Below are 18,310 nucleotides of genomic sequence, written 5' to 3'. Positions count from 1 at the left end.
TGGCAAGAGGTCAGGAGACAGAGGCTATATGAAAATGGCAGAGGTTGGGTGAAACAGCTATGGTGTTACCAGGAGTTCATCCCATCCCTGGTGTAAAGAAGCAGTTACTTCCTCTCTCCTCTAGAGAAGTCAGATCAGGTGACCAGAACTATCTATCTGAGGCCCAGAAGTTTCACAAGGTGATGCCTGACAGCCAGAGGGCCGTTTTCAGCATCCTCCCACCTCAACTTGTCTTTGTCAGGCCAACTGACCATTTCTCTCAGCTGTGCTACTTGTTACTTTTTAAACTAAAATGAAAAGTCAAACGAAAATATTAATTCAGTGAGTCGAATTTTATTATGCACCTGTGAATTCATGGGGACAATGCCAAGGGATCAGATGAACAGGGAGGACAGATGTTCTTCAGATGTGGGGTCTCTGAACATCCATGGCAAGGTAGAAACATAGCTCACCTGTCTGCCCAGCTACCCAGGGAGGGTGGGAAGGGACTAAGTCAGTCAGTTCTCCTATCTTCTGGAGGAGCTTTCTCCAGAGCAGGTAACCGCATTGGTTCTTCTGCATGGAAAGAACCTGGGATTTGAGTTGCATCACCCAGTAGGGTTCCTGAATCCAGGGGGAAGCTAAGTACCTTGGTCAGGTTTGCGTAAGTGAATGGGGGACTCCCTCACAATATTTGATGGGTACTGAACAGATGCACAGCATCCCCAAAGGTTCCAATTCTGTCACATTCCCTTTCTTTCTTACTTAAGATTTTCAGATAAAATACACTGAGTAGTGTTCCTCTTGGGATCATAACCTCCCCTCTTAATGGAATCCTTGGGCAAGACTGCACAGGTGGGTGGGGTAAATGTACACAGAATCTGGGTTCTATTTGGAATTTTCCCCTCCCTTGGCCTTCAAGATTCACATTTTTCCCTTCTCCTGGCAGATCAATCCAAGAGGCAAACTATGTAGAAAACAAAGAGCCTCAATAGTTTATTTCTTGTTCAGGGTACGACCAAATTATTTTATTGCATTTACTGTTCCTGGGTATGTAGATGAATCTACACAGAACTATAAAACCTTGTAACTCTTTCACTGAGTTTGCGGCAGCAGTGTCTCTCAACATGACAATGAAGTGGCTGACAAGGAACAAAGGGCCTTGCATTCATTTGCCCAGCCTTACTGCCTGCTAATGGGACCTGACATACAAATACGTAACACATGCCTGATGGCTGGCTTTCTGATTTAGTCACTGATATTCTAGAGCCTCTGTGCTTTCTCATTGAGCTGAGCCAACCTGGTCAGTCTGCCAGGAACATGACCATGGTTTTCATTGCTTGCGGTTTCACTACCAGTGGTCACTCCCAGCCCAGAACCCCAGGCAATGAAATTTAAAGGCTCTATGCAGAGGACATCCACCCTGGGAGCAGAAGCTTGGATCTGAATCCTGCTTCCAATAGAACTGAGAGCAAGCTAACCCAAGTTTGTATTGACTCACCTGTCATTGACTCAGCAATGACAGCAGAACCTCAGGATTATCTAGTTTTATGGGTTAAACTGTGTCTCCCCATCCCCCCCAAATTCATGTTGAAGTCCTAACCCCAGTACCTCAGAATGTGACCTTATTTAGAAATAGGGTCATTGCAGATACAATGAGTTAAGATGGGAACATACTGGAAACAGTAGGGTAGGCCCTAATCCGATATGACTAGTGTCTTTATAAAAAGGGAAAATTTGGAGACAGACACATACACAGGAACACCATGTAAAGATGAAGGTAGAGATGGGGTGATGCTTCAACAAGACAAAGAATATCAACAATTGTCAGTAACCATTGAAGCTAGAGGAGAGGCATGGAGCAGATCCTTCCTTCACAAGAAACCAACCCTGCTGACACCCTGATCTTGGACTTCTGGCCTCCAGAACTGAGATGATGAATTTCTGTTGTTCTAAGCCATCCAGTTTTTGGTACTTTGTTACAGCAGCCCTAATGAACGAATACAACTGGCACACTAAGTTAATACATATGTAGAGAATGACTTCACCAAAGGTTCTGTTGTTTCCCCTGCTCAACTCACCCAGTCAAAGAACCTCTCATTCACTGGAGCTGAGCTCCCCTTTCCTAGACACGACCCAATGGGAAAGGAAACTTATGTGCCTTTCAAATGATGATGACTTCACTTCTAACCCCCAGGCATATACCAAGGACCTTCAGGGTACAAAGAAAGGACACTTTGGGGAGAGTGTGCCAACATACAATTTAAAATGTGGGCTTTGCCTTAAATGAGCTCACAATCCCTAATAACCAGCCACCATCACAAATAAAAGGTTTCCATTTGGCAAGAAGCTATAAAGCCCCCCATCAAGGTTTCTGAGCCTGAAAGGGCCATCTCCTAATTTTGAGTGTTCTTGGGGACCAGATGGTGACCAGGACTCAGCCTTCTGATGACATGGCATGGTTTGGTGTGCTTGGCCCTACTGCCCTTGTGCCCACGGGTTCCACCCCACCTTCCTGCCTTCCTCCTAACCCATCACCTCATCTGCAGCTTCTTGCTGTCAGGTAGAAAGTACAGTTACCTCCAGACCTCAGGATGGGGTGGGCATTCAGACAGCACAGGATGGGAGTATATTGAAAGTTAGTTGGTAAGGGACAGACACCACCCCCCACAAGGGGTCACTGCAGTAGGGGGCGCCCCAGTCCCTCCACCGCTTGGGAAGCACTGGACAGGGTTCCCCTAGACCCGAAAACACTGGGCAAGTCAAAGCTGGTGGTGACACGCCCTCCCGGCTTCTGGCACAGCAGAGACAGAACAAATGCTCAACTGGCCACGATCTCATTTGTACCTGAGAGTAAAGGTCAGGAGGATGTGGTCTCTGTCCTGGGGAAGTCTGGAAACAGTCAGTACCGAGCATGAGCGGGATGTGCTCTACCCAGGCTGGAGCTGCACCCAACAACGTGTGCGCCCTTGACTCAGTAGGAGTTCAGCGCCTGCTTGGACCGGCGCTTCATGTGCAGGCGCTGGTGGCGGAGAAGGTCAGAGTTCTGGGAAAAGCTTTTGACGCAGTACCGGCACTGAAAGGGCCGGGACTTGTCCGCGTGAGTGCTACTGCGGTGCCGGGCCAGGTGGTCGGGACGCTGGAACACCTTCCCGCAGTCACAGCACTGGAAGCGCAGCTTGGCCTTGCCCTCTGCCAGTAGGGCGTCGGAAGCCCCGCCCACGGTCCCCGATGCCTCCTGCTCTCTCTTCTTCAGTAGCTCGAGTCTGTCTGGCTGCAAGTGTATCCGCCTGTGGGAGAGCAGGTGGGAGTTGAGGCGGAAGCTCTTCCCACAGGCACCGCACCTAAAAGGTTTCTGGACCTCGTGGGTCTCCAGGTGCCCGTCTAGGTCCTCGCTGTCACTGAACAGCTCCCCGCACACCGAGCACTCGTGTGGCTTCTGCTCCCTGCGACTCCGCAGGTGCCGGATGAAGTTGACCCTCCAGCGGAAGATTTTGCCACAGTTCGGGCACACATAGGACTTTTTGGAGGAGGTCTGCACCTCGCCCCCTGACTCAGGGCCGCTCCGGTGGGAGGTAGGGAGGCTGTGCTGCTTCTCCGTGGGGCTCTGCAGCTCGTCTGTGCAGTAGGGGCCGAGCTGGGAGTCCTCGTCCCCAGAGCTGGAAAGAACAATCTCGATGGTCACCTCCTCATCCAGGCTGTTGTCGGGAAATGGTGCATCACCTCCGGCTACCAGAAAGCAACATGGAGGTCAGCGGTGCTGCCCAGGCCACACTCTAGCCCCTACGAACCCTACCCAGGAAGGTTCAGCGTGGGTCCAGGAACCCACATTTTTGCAAGGGATCTCCCGGTTGCAGATACCTCTGGTGTATCTAGGGGCAAGGAAACCCTTAGCCACACTGTGCCAACATATCCTCGGTACCTCTTTCTCCTCTCTCCCGCTTCCCTACCTTTTTCTCCTAAGCCCCCAGACCCAATCTTTTTTTTTTTTTCCCTAGCCACTGAGACCCCTCCAAGCTCTAAGAGTTTGTATCTATCCATGTAAGTCTTGAGCATTTACACATCACTTAACCTTGACTTCCTTAACCAGGCATGGGGAAAAATCTGTCAGGGTACATTAAAAGCCTTGAGAGAGAGGAAGACCCTATATTCTATAAACAGACTGCCAGGAAGCTGCCAGCTACCATACTCTGAGCACTTAAATGACCCAGGGATTGTGCAAGACTTCTGACGTGCCCAGTCCCGTTTGCTCCCAGACACACCCAGTGATACCTGATTTGCCACATTATAAACATAGGCAAAGTCGGGTGATGTGCCCAAGGGCTCAGGGCTGAAGGGGAATTGAGCCCTGCTGGGATGTCAGAGCTGTTCAATGGTCCCAGACCGCCCAAGATCACCTCTCCCTCTCAGTGTCGTATCAGAGGCCCACCAACAGCCACTAGTGGTGATGCGTAGAGATGTCCTGGACTTTACAAACTGAGCAGAAGCAGCTCGTTCAATGGATCCCAAGCCTGTGATGTTGGAAAGCTGTACCGTGGGGAGGAAGTGGGTGGGTACTGGGGAACCTGGTATGAAGTCCTGGCCTGCAGCCCAGAGCCCACTGCGCAGCTCCCCTCAGGACTGTTTCCTCACTTTTGTGCAATGTGGGGCTCAGGTCTAAAACAGAGGTGGGGGGCAGTGGTGCCAGGCCCTTCAAGATATTAGTAGGAATATGGTTATTCTGGACTTAATTGCTGGAGTGAGGAGAGTTCTGGCAGCTTAGGGAAAGTGAGAACAGGTGAAACCGGACAGAGCACAGCAGGAAGACCCAAAGCCACAGAGAGCAGGAGAGACAATGGGAGGGGCAGAGTCCATGGGGATATCTGTCCATACATCCTAAGACAAGTGTGAGGGGGACTGGGTAGAACGTGAGACTGGGGAGTGGGAAGGGAAGACTTGAAGATTTAGAAAATTTTCCGTCTACCTGTACTGCAAAAAATGAGAAAGTATATTCTGGGGAGAACACCGAGGGTGTGGCAGGACAACCTTGGATCCAATCAACCTTCTCGGAAGCCAGGAATGGAGGTGAGATAATCCAGGAATGGTCTGTAGAGGACCCTCTTGTCTGACGGTCTGAACTACTGTAAATTGCATGGGAGGCCTACAGTGTTTCTAAGAACATTATATGAGCCGAAACACTGCCACCTTGGAATAAAAAGGAAGGAGACAGGATGAACTGAAGGAAGGCTCTCAGACTTCTAGAGCAAACTAATAGAGCTATCTGGCTGCAAACATGCATCAACCTTGAAGGAAAAGGAAGACCAGCCCCAAAGGCAGTTCAGAGGTTGACAGGACTGCCACTGCATCCACAGGCCCAGAGTGTGGACACAGCCCTGAGCCAAAGATGACTCTCAAGCCCTAAAATCTAACGGAATTTGCCCTGCTAGGATTCAGACTTGCTTGGGAGCCATCAGCCTTTCTTCTTTTCAATCTCTCCCTTTAGGAATGAGAGTGTCTACTCTCTGGCTGACTTACCATTGCATTTTGGAAGGCACATAACTTGATGTTTGGATTCACAGGTTCACAGCTGGAAGTGAGTACACCTTGAATTTCACCCAAACCTGATTTAGATTAAATCTTGATGATGCTGGAATAGGTTAAGGAATGTTGGGATAGGGTGAATGTATTTTGCATATGAGAAGCATCATTCATGGGGGAACAGAGGGTGAAGTGTTATAGGCTGAACTGCATCCTCTTCCTCTTAAAAATACGTTATGTTGAAGTCTTAACCCCTAGCACCTCAGAATGTGACTATATTTGGAGATAAGGTCTTTCAAGAGGTAATTAAGTGGGGGCTTCCCTGGTGGCGCAGTGGTTAAGAATCTGCCTGCCAATGTGGGGGACATGGGATCTAGCCCTGGTCTGGGAAGATCCCACATGCCATGGAGCAATTAAGCCCGTGTGTCACAACTACCGAGCCTGCGCTCTAGATCCTGTGAGCCACAACTACTGGGCCCGCATGCTGCAACAAAGAGTAGCCCCCACTCTCAGCAACTAGAGAAAACCCGCATGCAGCAGCGAAGACCCAATGCAGCCAAATATTAAATAAATGAATAAATAATTTAAAAAAAAAGAGGTAATTAAGTTAAAATGAAGTCAACAGGGCAGGACTTAATCCAACAGGTAACCTTGTAAGAAGAGGAGGTTAGGACACAGACATGCAGAGATATGAGCATGTGAAAACACAGGGAGAAAACAGCTATCTACAAGCCAAGAAGAGAGGCCTCAGGAGAAGCCTACTCTACTGAAACCTTGATCTCAATCTTCTAAGCTGCCAGAATGTTGAGAAAACCAATTTCTGTTGTTCAAGCCTCCCAGTCTGTGGTACTTTATTACAGCTGTCCTAGGAGACTAATACAGTGCATATAGGATGACATCCCCTTAAATCAGATGAAGTGACCAAAAATAGATGCATAGTTTCTAAAAAGGGGGAAATAAATCAACAATAGTGCTGTGTGCCATTGACACAACAGTGTAAAGAATTCCTAGCAGATGAGATGAAACTCATAGATGTGTTGCCCAAAACACCACAGAGAAAGAGTAACACCAGGGTTGTCTCAGCTCAGCACACCAGGGTTGTCTCAGCTCAGCACTGATGAATGCAAGGGGTGTGCGGGGCGGAGAGAAGGGGAGATGGAGGCTGAATTGGCTGTGAGGATAATGGTAGAGAAAACAGGGAAGTTATTGGTGTAAGTGCTTTTACATGTATTAAATCATTTAATCCTGGGCTTCCCTGGTGGCGCAGTGGTTGAGAGTCCGCCTGCCACAGGGAACACGGGTTTGTGCCCCGGTCTGGGAAGATCCCACATGCCACGGAGCGGCTGGGCCCGTGAGCCACGGCTGCTGAGCCTGTGCGTCCGGAGCCTGTGCTCCGCAACGGGAGAGGCCACAACAGTGAGAGGCCCGCGTAACGCAAAAAAAAAAAAAAGAAAAATCATTTAATCCTCAACAATAACAACTCCACAAGGTAGCTATGACTATTATCTCTGTCTTACAGAAGAAAAATTTAAAACCGAGAGATAAAGTAGACCAAGGTTCAGGGGAACTGAGCTCAGCTGGTGGTGGGGGTGGGGTGGGTGCTGCATACCAAAGCCTCTGGCTATGCTGTTCCATGGCCAGGGAACAACCAGGCTGCTGTGTGTTTTCAGGGGGAAAACGCCCATGACCAGGTTGATGGCTAACTCCTCAAGAAGGGCAGTCTGTGGCCTGGGAATGAATCATTCCCTGTCAGCTGGGGGTGCTAAGGAGAGAAGCAGGGAGGACAGGAAGCTAGATTTTAAAAAATAAATAAATAAACGCATTATAACTAATATATTCTTATAATGTTAGGATGGGAGGCTTTCTTAAGACACAAAATCAAAAAAGAGACGAATAGCTGCATTTACATATTAAGAACGTTTTTAGAAAACCATTTATGTCCTGAAAGACACATAAACAAAGTTAAAAAACAGGAGGAATTATGTACAAATACTAAGAGGCAACAGGTTGAGACCCACAATTTTGAGTTTCTACTAATTCATGGAAAAGGCAAGTGAATGTGGAATTAAGAGCATGGGCCTGGAGCCCTGTAACATGGGTTCAGATCCTCAGTCTGATACTCACAGCCTGTGAGTGTCAGATGCTGCCTGGGCAAGAGACTTCAGCTTGGGGGTCCCAGCTGCAGAATGGAGACATCACAGTACCTGTTACGGGCCAAGAGTTTGTGTCACCCCCAGAATTTGTATGTTGAAGCACTAACTCCCAATGTGATGGTATGGGAGGTGGGGCCTTTGGAAGGTAATTAGGTTTATATGAGGTCTCGAAGGTGGGACCTTTGTGATGGGATTAGTACCTTTATAAGAAGAGGAAGAGACAAGAGTTCTGTCTCCATGAGCATGCACCAAGGAAAGGGCATACAAGCACACAGGGAGAAGGCAGTCAACCACAACCCAGGAAGAGAGCCCTCACCATACAATGAATCTGCTGTTGACTTGATCTCAGACTTCTCAATCTCCAGAACTGTGAGAAATAAATTTCTGTTGTTTAATAGAAAATAGCTCTATGGTATTTTGCTATAGTAGCCTGTGCTGGCTGAGACAGTATCTATCTCAGAAGGTTGGGTAAGGATATAATGCACAAATCATGTAAAGACCTTACACTGGTGCAGTGCTTTGGACATAAAGACATAGAGCTTACCAAATGTGAAGGGGGAAGGGGCAAAAAAGAAAAAAAGGACTAAAGAATATCAACTAGGCAATTCACAGAGAAAACACAATAAACAAGAAAAGATATTCTGAGCTTCCTGGTGGCGCAGTGGTTAAGAATCCACCTGCCAATGTAGGGGACATGGGTTCGAGCCCTGGTCTGGGAAGATCCCACATGCCGCGGAGCAACTAAGCCCGTGCGCCACAACTACTGGGCCTGCGCTCTAGAGCCTGCATGCCACAACTACTGAGCCCGTGTGCCACAACTACTGAAGCCCGCGCGCCTAGAGCCCGTGCTCCGCAACAAGAGAAGCCGCTGCAGTGGGAAGCCCGCACACCAAAATGAAGAGTAGCCCCTGCTCGCCACAACTAGAGAAAGCCCGTGTGCAGCAACGAAGACCCAATGCAGTACCCACCCCCCAAAAAAGAATAAAATAAGTAAATTAAAAAAAAGATATTCCATCACAGTGGCAGCTTTACAATGTGCTGGTTGGACTGACACGAATGGAACCAGTTGGGAGGGTCCCTCATGAGCATGGATGTGGGGATGTGGACGCTTCACCTGCTGTCCGAAGTGTGGGAAAGGCTACCAAAATAAAAATGGTGCCTATTCTTTGCAATCTATCATCTCTCACTGATCTCAGATAGCAACCCTTAGCTTCTTGCCATTTCAAAGTATATTCTGTCAGAGCCCAGCAAAGGGGGAGTGGAGCTAAAAAACTCCCCTGGGGATTAATGACTATCCACATTCTATAAGGATGCTGCCAGGGCTGAGACATGCTGTGGGCAGGAAGAAGCTGAAGAGGATTCAAAATGTATCTCGAGGGACTTCCCTGGCGGTCTGGTGGTTAAGACTTCGCCTTCCAAGGCAGGGGGTGCAGGTTCACTCCTCGGTCGGAGAGCTAAGATCCCACATGCCTCATGGCCAAAAAAACAAAACATAAAACAAAATGTATCTCGAGAATCAAGCTTTCATAAGGCAGAACTGAGAATGGGCTACACATGAATAAACATCCTCAGCATACAGAAGCAAGCTCCTTAGAAAACCAGGGGTGAGCATCAAAGCCTGTGGGGAGGGCTTCCCTGGTGGCATAGCAGTTGGGAGTCCACCTGACGATGCAGGGGACACGGGTTCGTGCCCCAGTCTGGGAAGATCCCACGTGCTGCAGAGCGGCTGGGCCCATGGGCCATGGCCGCTGGGCCTGCGCGTCCGGAGCCTGTGCTCCATGGCGGGAGGGGCCACAACGGTGAGAGGCCTGCGTACCGCAAAAAAAAAAAAAAGGAATAAAGAAAAAAGCTTGTGGGGAGGGAGTACTGTCCATGTAGATCTACTGTAGATTTACATAAACATAAAATCCCTTTTTTTTTTTTTTTTTTGTGGTACGCGGGCCTCTCACTGTTGAGGCCTCTCCCGTTGTGGAGCACAGGCTCCGGACGCGCAGGCTCAGCGGCCATGGCTCACGGGCCCAGCCGCTCCGCGGCATGTGGGATCTTCCCGGACCGGGGCACGAACTCGTGTCCCCTGCATCGGCAGGCGGACTCTCAACCATTGCGCCACCAGGGAAGCATAAAATCCCTTTTGTCTACATAGGATAGGGGGCGAACACAAATGGTTGTGAACCCTGCACAATGGTAGGTGGAAATACCAAAATATCATGCAAGTCTTGCTTCCAAAAGGCATCACAGATTGTGCATGAGTCAGTCTTCATAGCTGCAAAAAGTCCTCCATGACACAGTGGGTTTAAGTAAGGACCGGAGACTTGGGTGTGATATTTGGAAGAATGGCTGAACACTGAGGACATTAAATATGGCGGGATTTTCGTCTTCGCCTCTGGAGGTGGCAACTTGTACCAGCATTACTTGGAGTCTAAATGCTGCTGAGAGCAGTTGGAGCACATTCTCCAGAGGTCCCCCTTTCAGCATTCTGCAAACCTGTTCTTTAATTCCAACACTTTGTCCAGGGAGTCTGGTCTTCCTTGCTCAGGGAAGAAATACACAAACTAGGTGGTCAACACACTACATCAGCACCCTGACTCAACCCACAAGAGAAAGGAAAGGAGGGGAGGGTCTCAGATTGCGAGTGAGCTGGGAGAGAACCTAGCAAAACAAAACTAGGGCAGGTAGTTGGCAAGGAACTGTCAGCAGGAATTTCAGAAAGTTCAATTCCTGAACCTACCACCAGCACAAATGTATACACATACACAACACGCATGCACGCACACACACACCATGCACGCATTCACACAGACGTTATGCACACACCACACACACACCACATACATAAATACCACACTCACACGTGTATGCCCACACACATGCAGACATGCTCACATGCATATACTACACAATGCCACAAACCATACACACCACACATGTACGCTCACACACGCAACACACCAGACACACTATACATACATCACACATGCCATCACATGCCATATCACAGCCCCACGCTACATGCACACACAAGCTCACACACACACCACACACCATATACACACATATGCACACTCAAGCCACACATCACACACCCAGGGGCACACTCCCCCACACCCTCTCAGGCATTCCTTTACCTGGGCAGGTGCTTTGAGGGAGCACTGTCTGCTGGCAGATTTGGAACTCTGGCACCTGCGGCTCATCCCATTTTCTTCTTTCTTCTGTCTGGAATGGCTGGAGACTTGGAAAGTCTTTCCAGAGAAGAAAATGAAAACATTGATTTTCCCTGCAGCTGCAGCACCACCCGGGGAGGGGGGGTGCATCTTAACAGATGCCAGGCTGTGATCCAAGAGTAGGCCTAGGCTCCCTCTCAGGGCAGCCACTCAGTAAATGTCTGTTGAGCAAATGAATCTGCAGGCAAAATGGGCCAACACCACGAACGTGGGTTTTGAAGCTAGATAGGAGGAATGTGGATCCTGGTTCTGCCCCTTCCACTTGACTGTGGACAAGTAACTGCCATCCCTGCTGTCATTTCCATTTTCTGTGCTGGGATTTCCAGTACTCCACGCAGACGCTGCATAAATGCAGCCTGGACAGGGCCTGCTGGGGTAGAGATGGGATGGGAAGCTAGCCACACCAGAGGCCCTGGATGCTTGTTCCAGGTGGGGACAGTGAGTGAAGTACAGATCTGCTCGGTGCCAGCTTTAGGTCCCAAAGGGGAAGCGGTCAAGGGCCTGCTGACGACACCGTACAGAACTTTTTCCCCCGAAGGAGCAGACATCTTGAGGCATTACAGCACAGTGGTTACAAACACAAGCTCTGGTGACACAGAACGCTGGGGGTGGGGAGGGGGCTGGGAGATGCTGCTGCTGAACTGTGTCATGTCAACCAAGCCCCAGCACCACCCCCTGCCTCACTTTCCTCACACTACCTGCAGTATGTGGCTGGAAGGAGTAGACAGGTGAAGCGGCCAGAGGCACTATGCCCAGTGCCCGGCCAAGAGGTGGCACACCCTCCTCCTCCCCTACCTGACCTTTGGAGAGCATCTGACCTCACTGGTAGAGGGGCCACTGGGTTGTCAGCATAAGCCAGGTGTCACTTATAGTAGAGGAGAAAGATATTCATATTACATCCTAGTTCCTGGTTGATGAAGTGCAATCCCCACACCTGGCAAAATTAAAATCCCCATATTCTTTCTGTAAGGAATGAGGGACGAGGCAAGACTTGTCCTACCAAGACATGGTCCAGTGGTGACAGAGGGCTGCAGAAAATTGGCAGAGGGAGCAGGTCTGCCTCTGGCTGGCAGCGGCCTTCCATCCCGCTCTATTCACCAAGTTCTGGTATCACTACTCACCTGAGTAGGAGACCTGAGACACATCCTTCCCCTGGAGGTCCTGCAACTCTGGAACACGTGGCTCATTCTCCTCTCCTTGGGAGAGATCCAGCTGGGCAGCTGGGTCATCTATTCACAGAAAAGGGAAGGATACACATTCATCAGTGACCTGCTCCCATAGGAAACCAGGGTGGGAGGAGAGAGAAGTTGCCTGTCCCAGGCAACTCTGGGACAGGTAGAGAAGAGAGAAGTTGGAGGGACACACGACAGGCCATGACACCAACAGGGGCCACACAGGGCCACAGAGAAGTGGAAAGACCAGAGCAAGCAGGGAGAGGGTGGGGGAAGGAGGACACTAAAGGGGAAGCTGTGGGCCTGGGGCAACTCTTTCAGGCCTATCAGTTAGAAAAACAGCAATGAAGAGATCCGTAGGACAAGAATGACAGAAGAAAAGCAAATGCAAGGGATACAAGTTATATTTGGTTTTCTATGCAAAACAGCCAGCTAACAAGCCTAACTTACATGTCACAGCAGCAGGCAATGGTCAACCTGCGAAGTGGCCTTGGGGCCACTGTGTACAGGTGACCTCCCATCAGGGTTTGGAGGTGAACAGTGAGGTCAGATATGGGCCCCCTAGATCCCTGGTCTCAGGAGAGAGGAGAGTTAAGTCTTACTTGGAGGCAGTGAGACACCGTAGTCCTCTCCAATGATGAACTCTCCGTAGAAGCCAGTCTGGGCAGGGTCTAGAAGGGACCAGTCCTCTTCTGAGAAACAGAAGATCATATCCTTGAAAGAAGAAACCCGATTCTGAAACCACAGGAGAACAGGTACACCTCAATCCGGGGACAAGCTAGGGGAGGGATGCTACAAACAAGTGGGAAGGAAGACGGGGTTGAGGCAGAGCCCCTGTGCAGATGGGAGAAAGAAAAAGCAGACAGGCTGCTCCAGAGCTTACACTGATTCCCTAGTTCTAGCCTGAGATCCACCTTGGATGCATCTGGTTTGGCAGAATCCAAACAGTGGATGCCTCACAGGGTGGCCAAGGATGTACAGAACAGGCCTTCCTACACAGTGCTGGGGAGGCTGCAACCCACAACTCCCAGGCAGGCAAACGTCCACCAGGTTACCTACGTGTTCATCCTTTGATGCAGGGATTCCATTTCTATAGTTTATTTTGCACATGTGCAGCATGAGGTCTGTATGAGCGCCTTCGCTGCAGCACTGATGATAATAGATAATAGTTAAAGCTGAAAACAAGGTCTATGCTCATCAACAAAGAACTGTTTAAGTAAGCTACAGGACATCCTATAAGGCCTGATCACACCCCCGTTAGAAAGAATAAGGACTTCTCTGTACCGCGTAGGAAGTCCTCCAAGGTGTACTGTTACATGAAAAAAGCACCTGCGCAGAGGTTGTCTAGATTGTCCCTGTGTGCCCAGCACCTAAGAGTCTTGACCGTCGGCTGCTTCTGCAAAAGGTGCTAGGACCCCCAGGGTTATGCACAGGAGGGAGACTTTTCTTACACTTTGTGTTATAAACCATGAGAATGTGTCTAAAATTAATTTTAATTTCTGAAATGATGGCATGTCCACATAATACCGGGAGTCCATAAAACTAAAGAAGTCATTTACAAAATGGAAATGTAATTCTTAGCCAGTTAGAGCATGAAGCTAGGTTCTCAAATTTCCTCTAAATACTAATATGACAATTGGTGATATATGTAAATGTCATTGAAAAATTATTTGTTTTGTTTGTAATAATCTGGAACCTTGATCATTTGATAGAATATTTGAGAGAAGTAAAATATGAAAGATGAACAACTACTGGTCTAGTTGACATTTCTGTTTGTACCTTCTAATCCCAGAAGAACAGAAATACGTACATGTATTATTTCTACTAAGCATGTCATTATATATTGGCTTAACAAGCACAGGTTTTCTGCAAAGTGTTTCAATCACAAAGCATTTAAAATAAAATTCCATTTGGGTTTAAAAAACTGTTTATACAGTTAATTGAAAAGGACTTCAAAATAAAATTTGGGGGATAAAATTTGGGGGTAAAAATGCAACCCACAGTACTTCTGTATAATATACTAACATCTTTTTTTTTTTTCAAAGAAAAAGAATTCACAATATTTTAAACACATGTCCTTGTATCTAAATCTCTGGAATATTACCAGTTACTGCCATACGGTTGCCTGGGGGCCAGGTGCCAGGTGCGGGGGTTGGCGGGTAGACAGGTGGGCGGGGACCTGGGTAAGGAGAATTTTCAATGCATCTCCTCTGGTACCTCTGGACCCTTCCTCCCCCACATACGTGCTTTTTAATTTTTAAATTAAACCTAGAGAGTAATACAATGAACATGAAGGATACACCACTGTTCAACTAGAGTCAATAAATGAACATTTAGCCCTTTTGTCACATTTCCCCCTCTCACATATATGGTGATTGGGTATGTTCACCTGTTCTCCTGGATATCTGGGGAGTTGCAGGTACCACAGGTCGTTACCCCAATATGTGACAGAGTGTACCTCCTAAGAAAGATGTTACTCTCCTACATCAGCACAATTCTTTTAGCACAGTGGCTCTCAACCAAGCGGATTGATTCTGCACCCAGAGGATATCAGGCAATGTCTGGAGACATTTTTGTCACCACTGAGGGGTGGGCACTACTGGCATCAAGCGGGTGGAGGCCAAAGATGCTGCTCAACACCACCCCTACGGCCCAACTCGACAAAGAACTACCCAGCCAAAATGTCAATAGAGCCATGGTCAAGAAACTGCTCTACAAGGCAAAAAATATACAAATCAATTTTCACTGCAAAGTAAAGGAGCTGTTACAGTGGAGGATTACTGGACTGAATGTCAGTATTATGACACAGTATGAGTGTGTTTCATGTTTGGTAATTGCAATCATTGTTGCTTTTGTTGTGGTCATCCATTTACAATGCTTGGTGTCAGTGTATTTATCTCTTGTAAAAATAAAATACAGTATGTGTGTGTGAAAAAATAATAATAATAGCACTGCTAACTGATAATAATAGTACTGCTAACAATAGATAGATAGATGGTATTATCAGGGGTTTTTTTTGTTGTTTTTTTTTGGGTTTTTGTTGTTGTTGTTGTTGTTTTGCAGTACGTGGGCCTCTCACTGTTGTGGCCTCTCCCGTTGCGGAGCACAGGCTCCGGACGCGTAGGCTCAGCGGCCATGGCTCATGGGCCCAGCCGCTCCGCGGCATGTGGGATCTTGCCGGACCGGGGCACGAACCTGTGTCCCCTGCATCGGCAGGCGGACTCTCAACCACTGCGCCACTAGGGAAGCCCGATGGTATTATTGTGAGGGCTAAGAGATAATGTATGTTGAATGCCCAACACAATATCTGGCACAGAACAGGTTTCAATAAATGTTTCTTAAATGAATAAATAAATGAATATATTAAAAAAAGAAAAAAAACTGCTCTACAACCGAGAAATTTAATATTGGTTCAGTAATATCACCTAGTGTCTTCTGAATTATGAAATAGCATTACCCTTTCAAGGAAAAATATTTTGAAGAGTTTCATGGGTGACTGTGACAAGAGGTCAAGATTGGGAATTGCTGGGTTAAAGCTTTCTAATGGGCCCCTAGAAATCTTGCTAAACATACATTGTCTTAAAATGTCAGTCATCTGGGATATAAATAAAATTCAACAGTCATATGTTTATGTTACTACAGGCACATGTTTACAATTACTTATTTATACTTTTCTTTGCCCAAGTCCATTAGATCAGAAAAGATTAAAAGTGTGATACTCCCCTGGGTACTTAGGGATGTAGGAAAACAGGCCTTTATACACGGTTGGAAATAACTGCACATTTCTGAACAATATTTGGGAGAATGTGGCAGAAGCATACACTGTGATCCAGTAATTCTATTTCTAGGAAATGTTCCTAAGGAAATCATTAGAGATGTATGCAAAAATGTGTGTAAAGAACGTAGAACACAATGTTTTGCAGAATCATATGTGAGGTTCCTTTTCTTCTTTATGCTTTTCTCTAGTGTCTGAAGACCTACCTAAGCACGTATCATTTATATTTTAATATTATTAAAAACTGGGGAATTCCCTGGTGGTCCAGTGGTTAGGACCTCAGCGCTTTCACTGCGGTGGCCCAGATTCAATCCCTGGTCGGGGAACTAAGATCCTGCAAGCTGAGTGGTACGGCCAAAAAAACAACGAAAAAAAACCTGAAACAAAATACCCATGTACCCACTTGTAAGATGTATAAACTATTAATAGGTAACAGTCTTTGCTTCAGGTTTTCTTTGAAAGGGTGTGGTGGGATTATGGTCTCCTTTGGGCTTCTCCCGAGCCCAGTCCCACCCCCAGACCTTCCTAGAGGGAAGCTGCACTCTGGATTTGGTGTTTACTATTCTATGCGTGGCTCTTAAACTCCCACTACATCCAAATATAGCCTGAAATGACAGCACTGCTTTGTAAGTATTGAAATGTTACACTTGCCTTATACACACCATTCAGGTTAAGATTTATCCACGTTGATATAATGTAGGTCTTTAAGGTATACAATTTCATAGAATCATTCTTCTGTCATAATGTTTAGGTCTTTCCCAGCTCAGTGAACTCTCTCTTCTGTCACCCCATCCATGTGTAACAGTGTCTCCAGAGTAGATGTGTAGAGGGAACATTGGGAACATACATCTTGACCGACATTAAGTGTTTCCACCTCTTTCTTCAAGTGGAGTACCTAAAGTACACTCCCACTGGCAATACATCGGCACGCCTATTTCCATACACCTTTGCCAACAACACCGGGTAATGTCAGATATCTAAGGTTCCAGCAACACTGTGGGTATGAAGCAATCACAGCAGCGTAACTCCCTTTACCTTGATGAACATCTCTTCATGAATTTATTGGCCAGTTGGGTTCTGTCTTAAGATGCTCGCTTATTTTCTTTGCCTATTTTTCTATTTTCTAATGAGTTGCTCTTCCTATTTTTTTTTAAACCAGCTTGTTATCAACTGTGGATATCCTTCACTATCATTAAAGAAAAGATAACACTATTTCAATTTTTAAAAAATCTAAGTGTTTCAATCACTTTATGGTGATATGAGTAATCAGTAATATTAATGACATATAAAGAACTGCAAGAAAATGTTTCACAAATTAGTAAGGTGACCATTTGAGAAAAGAGCTTCAAAATCAGAAATGTGGCTTTGGAACAAAAACAGGCCAATAAAGAAGAGAAGAAAAAGTCCAGAAACAAAATTTGGTATACCTAAAACTTTAATCTACAAGAAAAAACAGAACCCTAATCAATGGGGAAAAAGAAAGATGACTTTCATCTGATGTGCCTGATACAGTTGGCTAACTACTTAGAAAGAAAACTAGATTCTGATCCTTGATCATAAAGAATATAAAAATAAAAAACTTGAAGCCTCCCCACCCCCACAAAGGCTTTCAGGCACTAAAAATAGAGGCCATATGAAGAAGTAATTGGCAGATACTCCACATAAAAATTATAAATATCCACAGTAATGAAAAAGCACGAATGAAATTAAAAGACAAATGACAAACTGGGAATAAAGGCACACCATTTATGAAAGGCAAAGAGTACTTAAAATATATGGAGTCCTTACACCACAATTGGAAAAGCTTTCCAACCCAATAAAAAAAGGTGAGGGAACCAAGAAAGTAAATATTTTAAAACATGAAAAAAAGTTCACCTTTACTAGTACGTGAAAAAATGTATATAAAATACTATTATCAATCTTCACTTTGGGGATTTCCCTGGTGGTACAGTGGTTGAGAATCCGCCTGCCAATGCAGGGGACATGGGTTCTAGCCCTGGTCCAGGAGGATTCCACATGCCGCAGAGCAGCTAAGCCCATGCGCCACAACTACTAAGCCTGCGCTCTAGGGCCCGTGAGCCACAACCACTGAGCCCACGCACTCTAGGGCCCACGCTCTGCAACAATGAGGAGCCCGTGCACCACAACAAAGAGTAGCCCCCACTCGCCGCAACTAGAGAAAGCCTGTGCACAGCAATGAAGACCCAACGCAGCCAAAAATAAATTTATATATATATAAAAAATCTTCACTTTGATGAAGTTTCAAAAAGAAAGGTGATGAATTTCACCTGAGCCTAGATGCCAAAATTCTTACAATCCAATCATAGAAATCCTCTGGAATCTTCAAAGAAGCTTCTATACTAATAAGTAAAATTAACAAGGTTGCTGGTTAGAAGGTCAGTATACAAAAATCAGTTGTATTTCTATATATGAACAAGTGGAAGATGAAATATTAAAAAAACATACCACTTACAGTAGCATCAAAAGTCATGA

The 18,310-nt window shown here is 46.7% G+C and overlaps 1 protein-coding gene across 3 annotated transcripts in view; it reads right to left on the bottom strand.

The window, feature by feature from the left end:
* Positions 1 to 313: 313 nt before the first annotated feature.
* Positions 314 to 18,310, bottom strand: part of ZNF496 (zinc finger protein 496) — a 41,325-nt gene continuing 23,328 nt past the window's right edge. For 2 of the 3 annotated variants that reach the window (XM_081232502.1, XM_081232503.1), the window contains exons 7-10: positions 12,645 to 12,777; positions 11,992 to 12,099; positions 10,775 to 10,888; positions 314 to 3,708 (exon numbers count right to left, since the gene is read on the bottom strand). In XM_081232502.1, coding sequence (XP_081088628.1) covers positions 2,954 to 3,708; positions 10,775 to 10,888; positions 11,992 to 12,099; positions 12,645 to 12,777 — 1,110 coding nt within the window. In that variant the 3' untranslated portion in view covers positions 314 to 2,953. The remainder of the gene's footprint in view (positions 3,709 to 10,774; positions 10,889 to 11,991; positions 12,100 to 12,644; positions 12,778 to 18,310) is intronic. The other variant, XM_081232504.1, reaches the window with a different exon arrangement.

This window comes from Mesoplodon bidens, assembly GCF_964165515.1.
Source record: "Mesoplodon bidens genome assembly, chromosome: 4".
NCBI classification, from domain to species: Eukaryota; Metazoa; Chordata; class Mammalia; order Artiodactyla; family Ziphiidae; genus Mesoplodon; species Mesoplodon bidens.
Note: the sequence above shows the minus strand (reverse complement) of the source record. Positions and strands in the feature narration are given on the sequence as shown.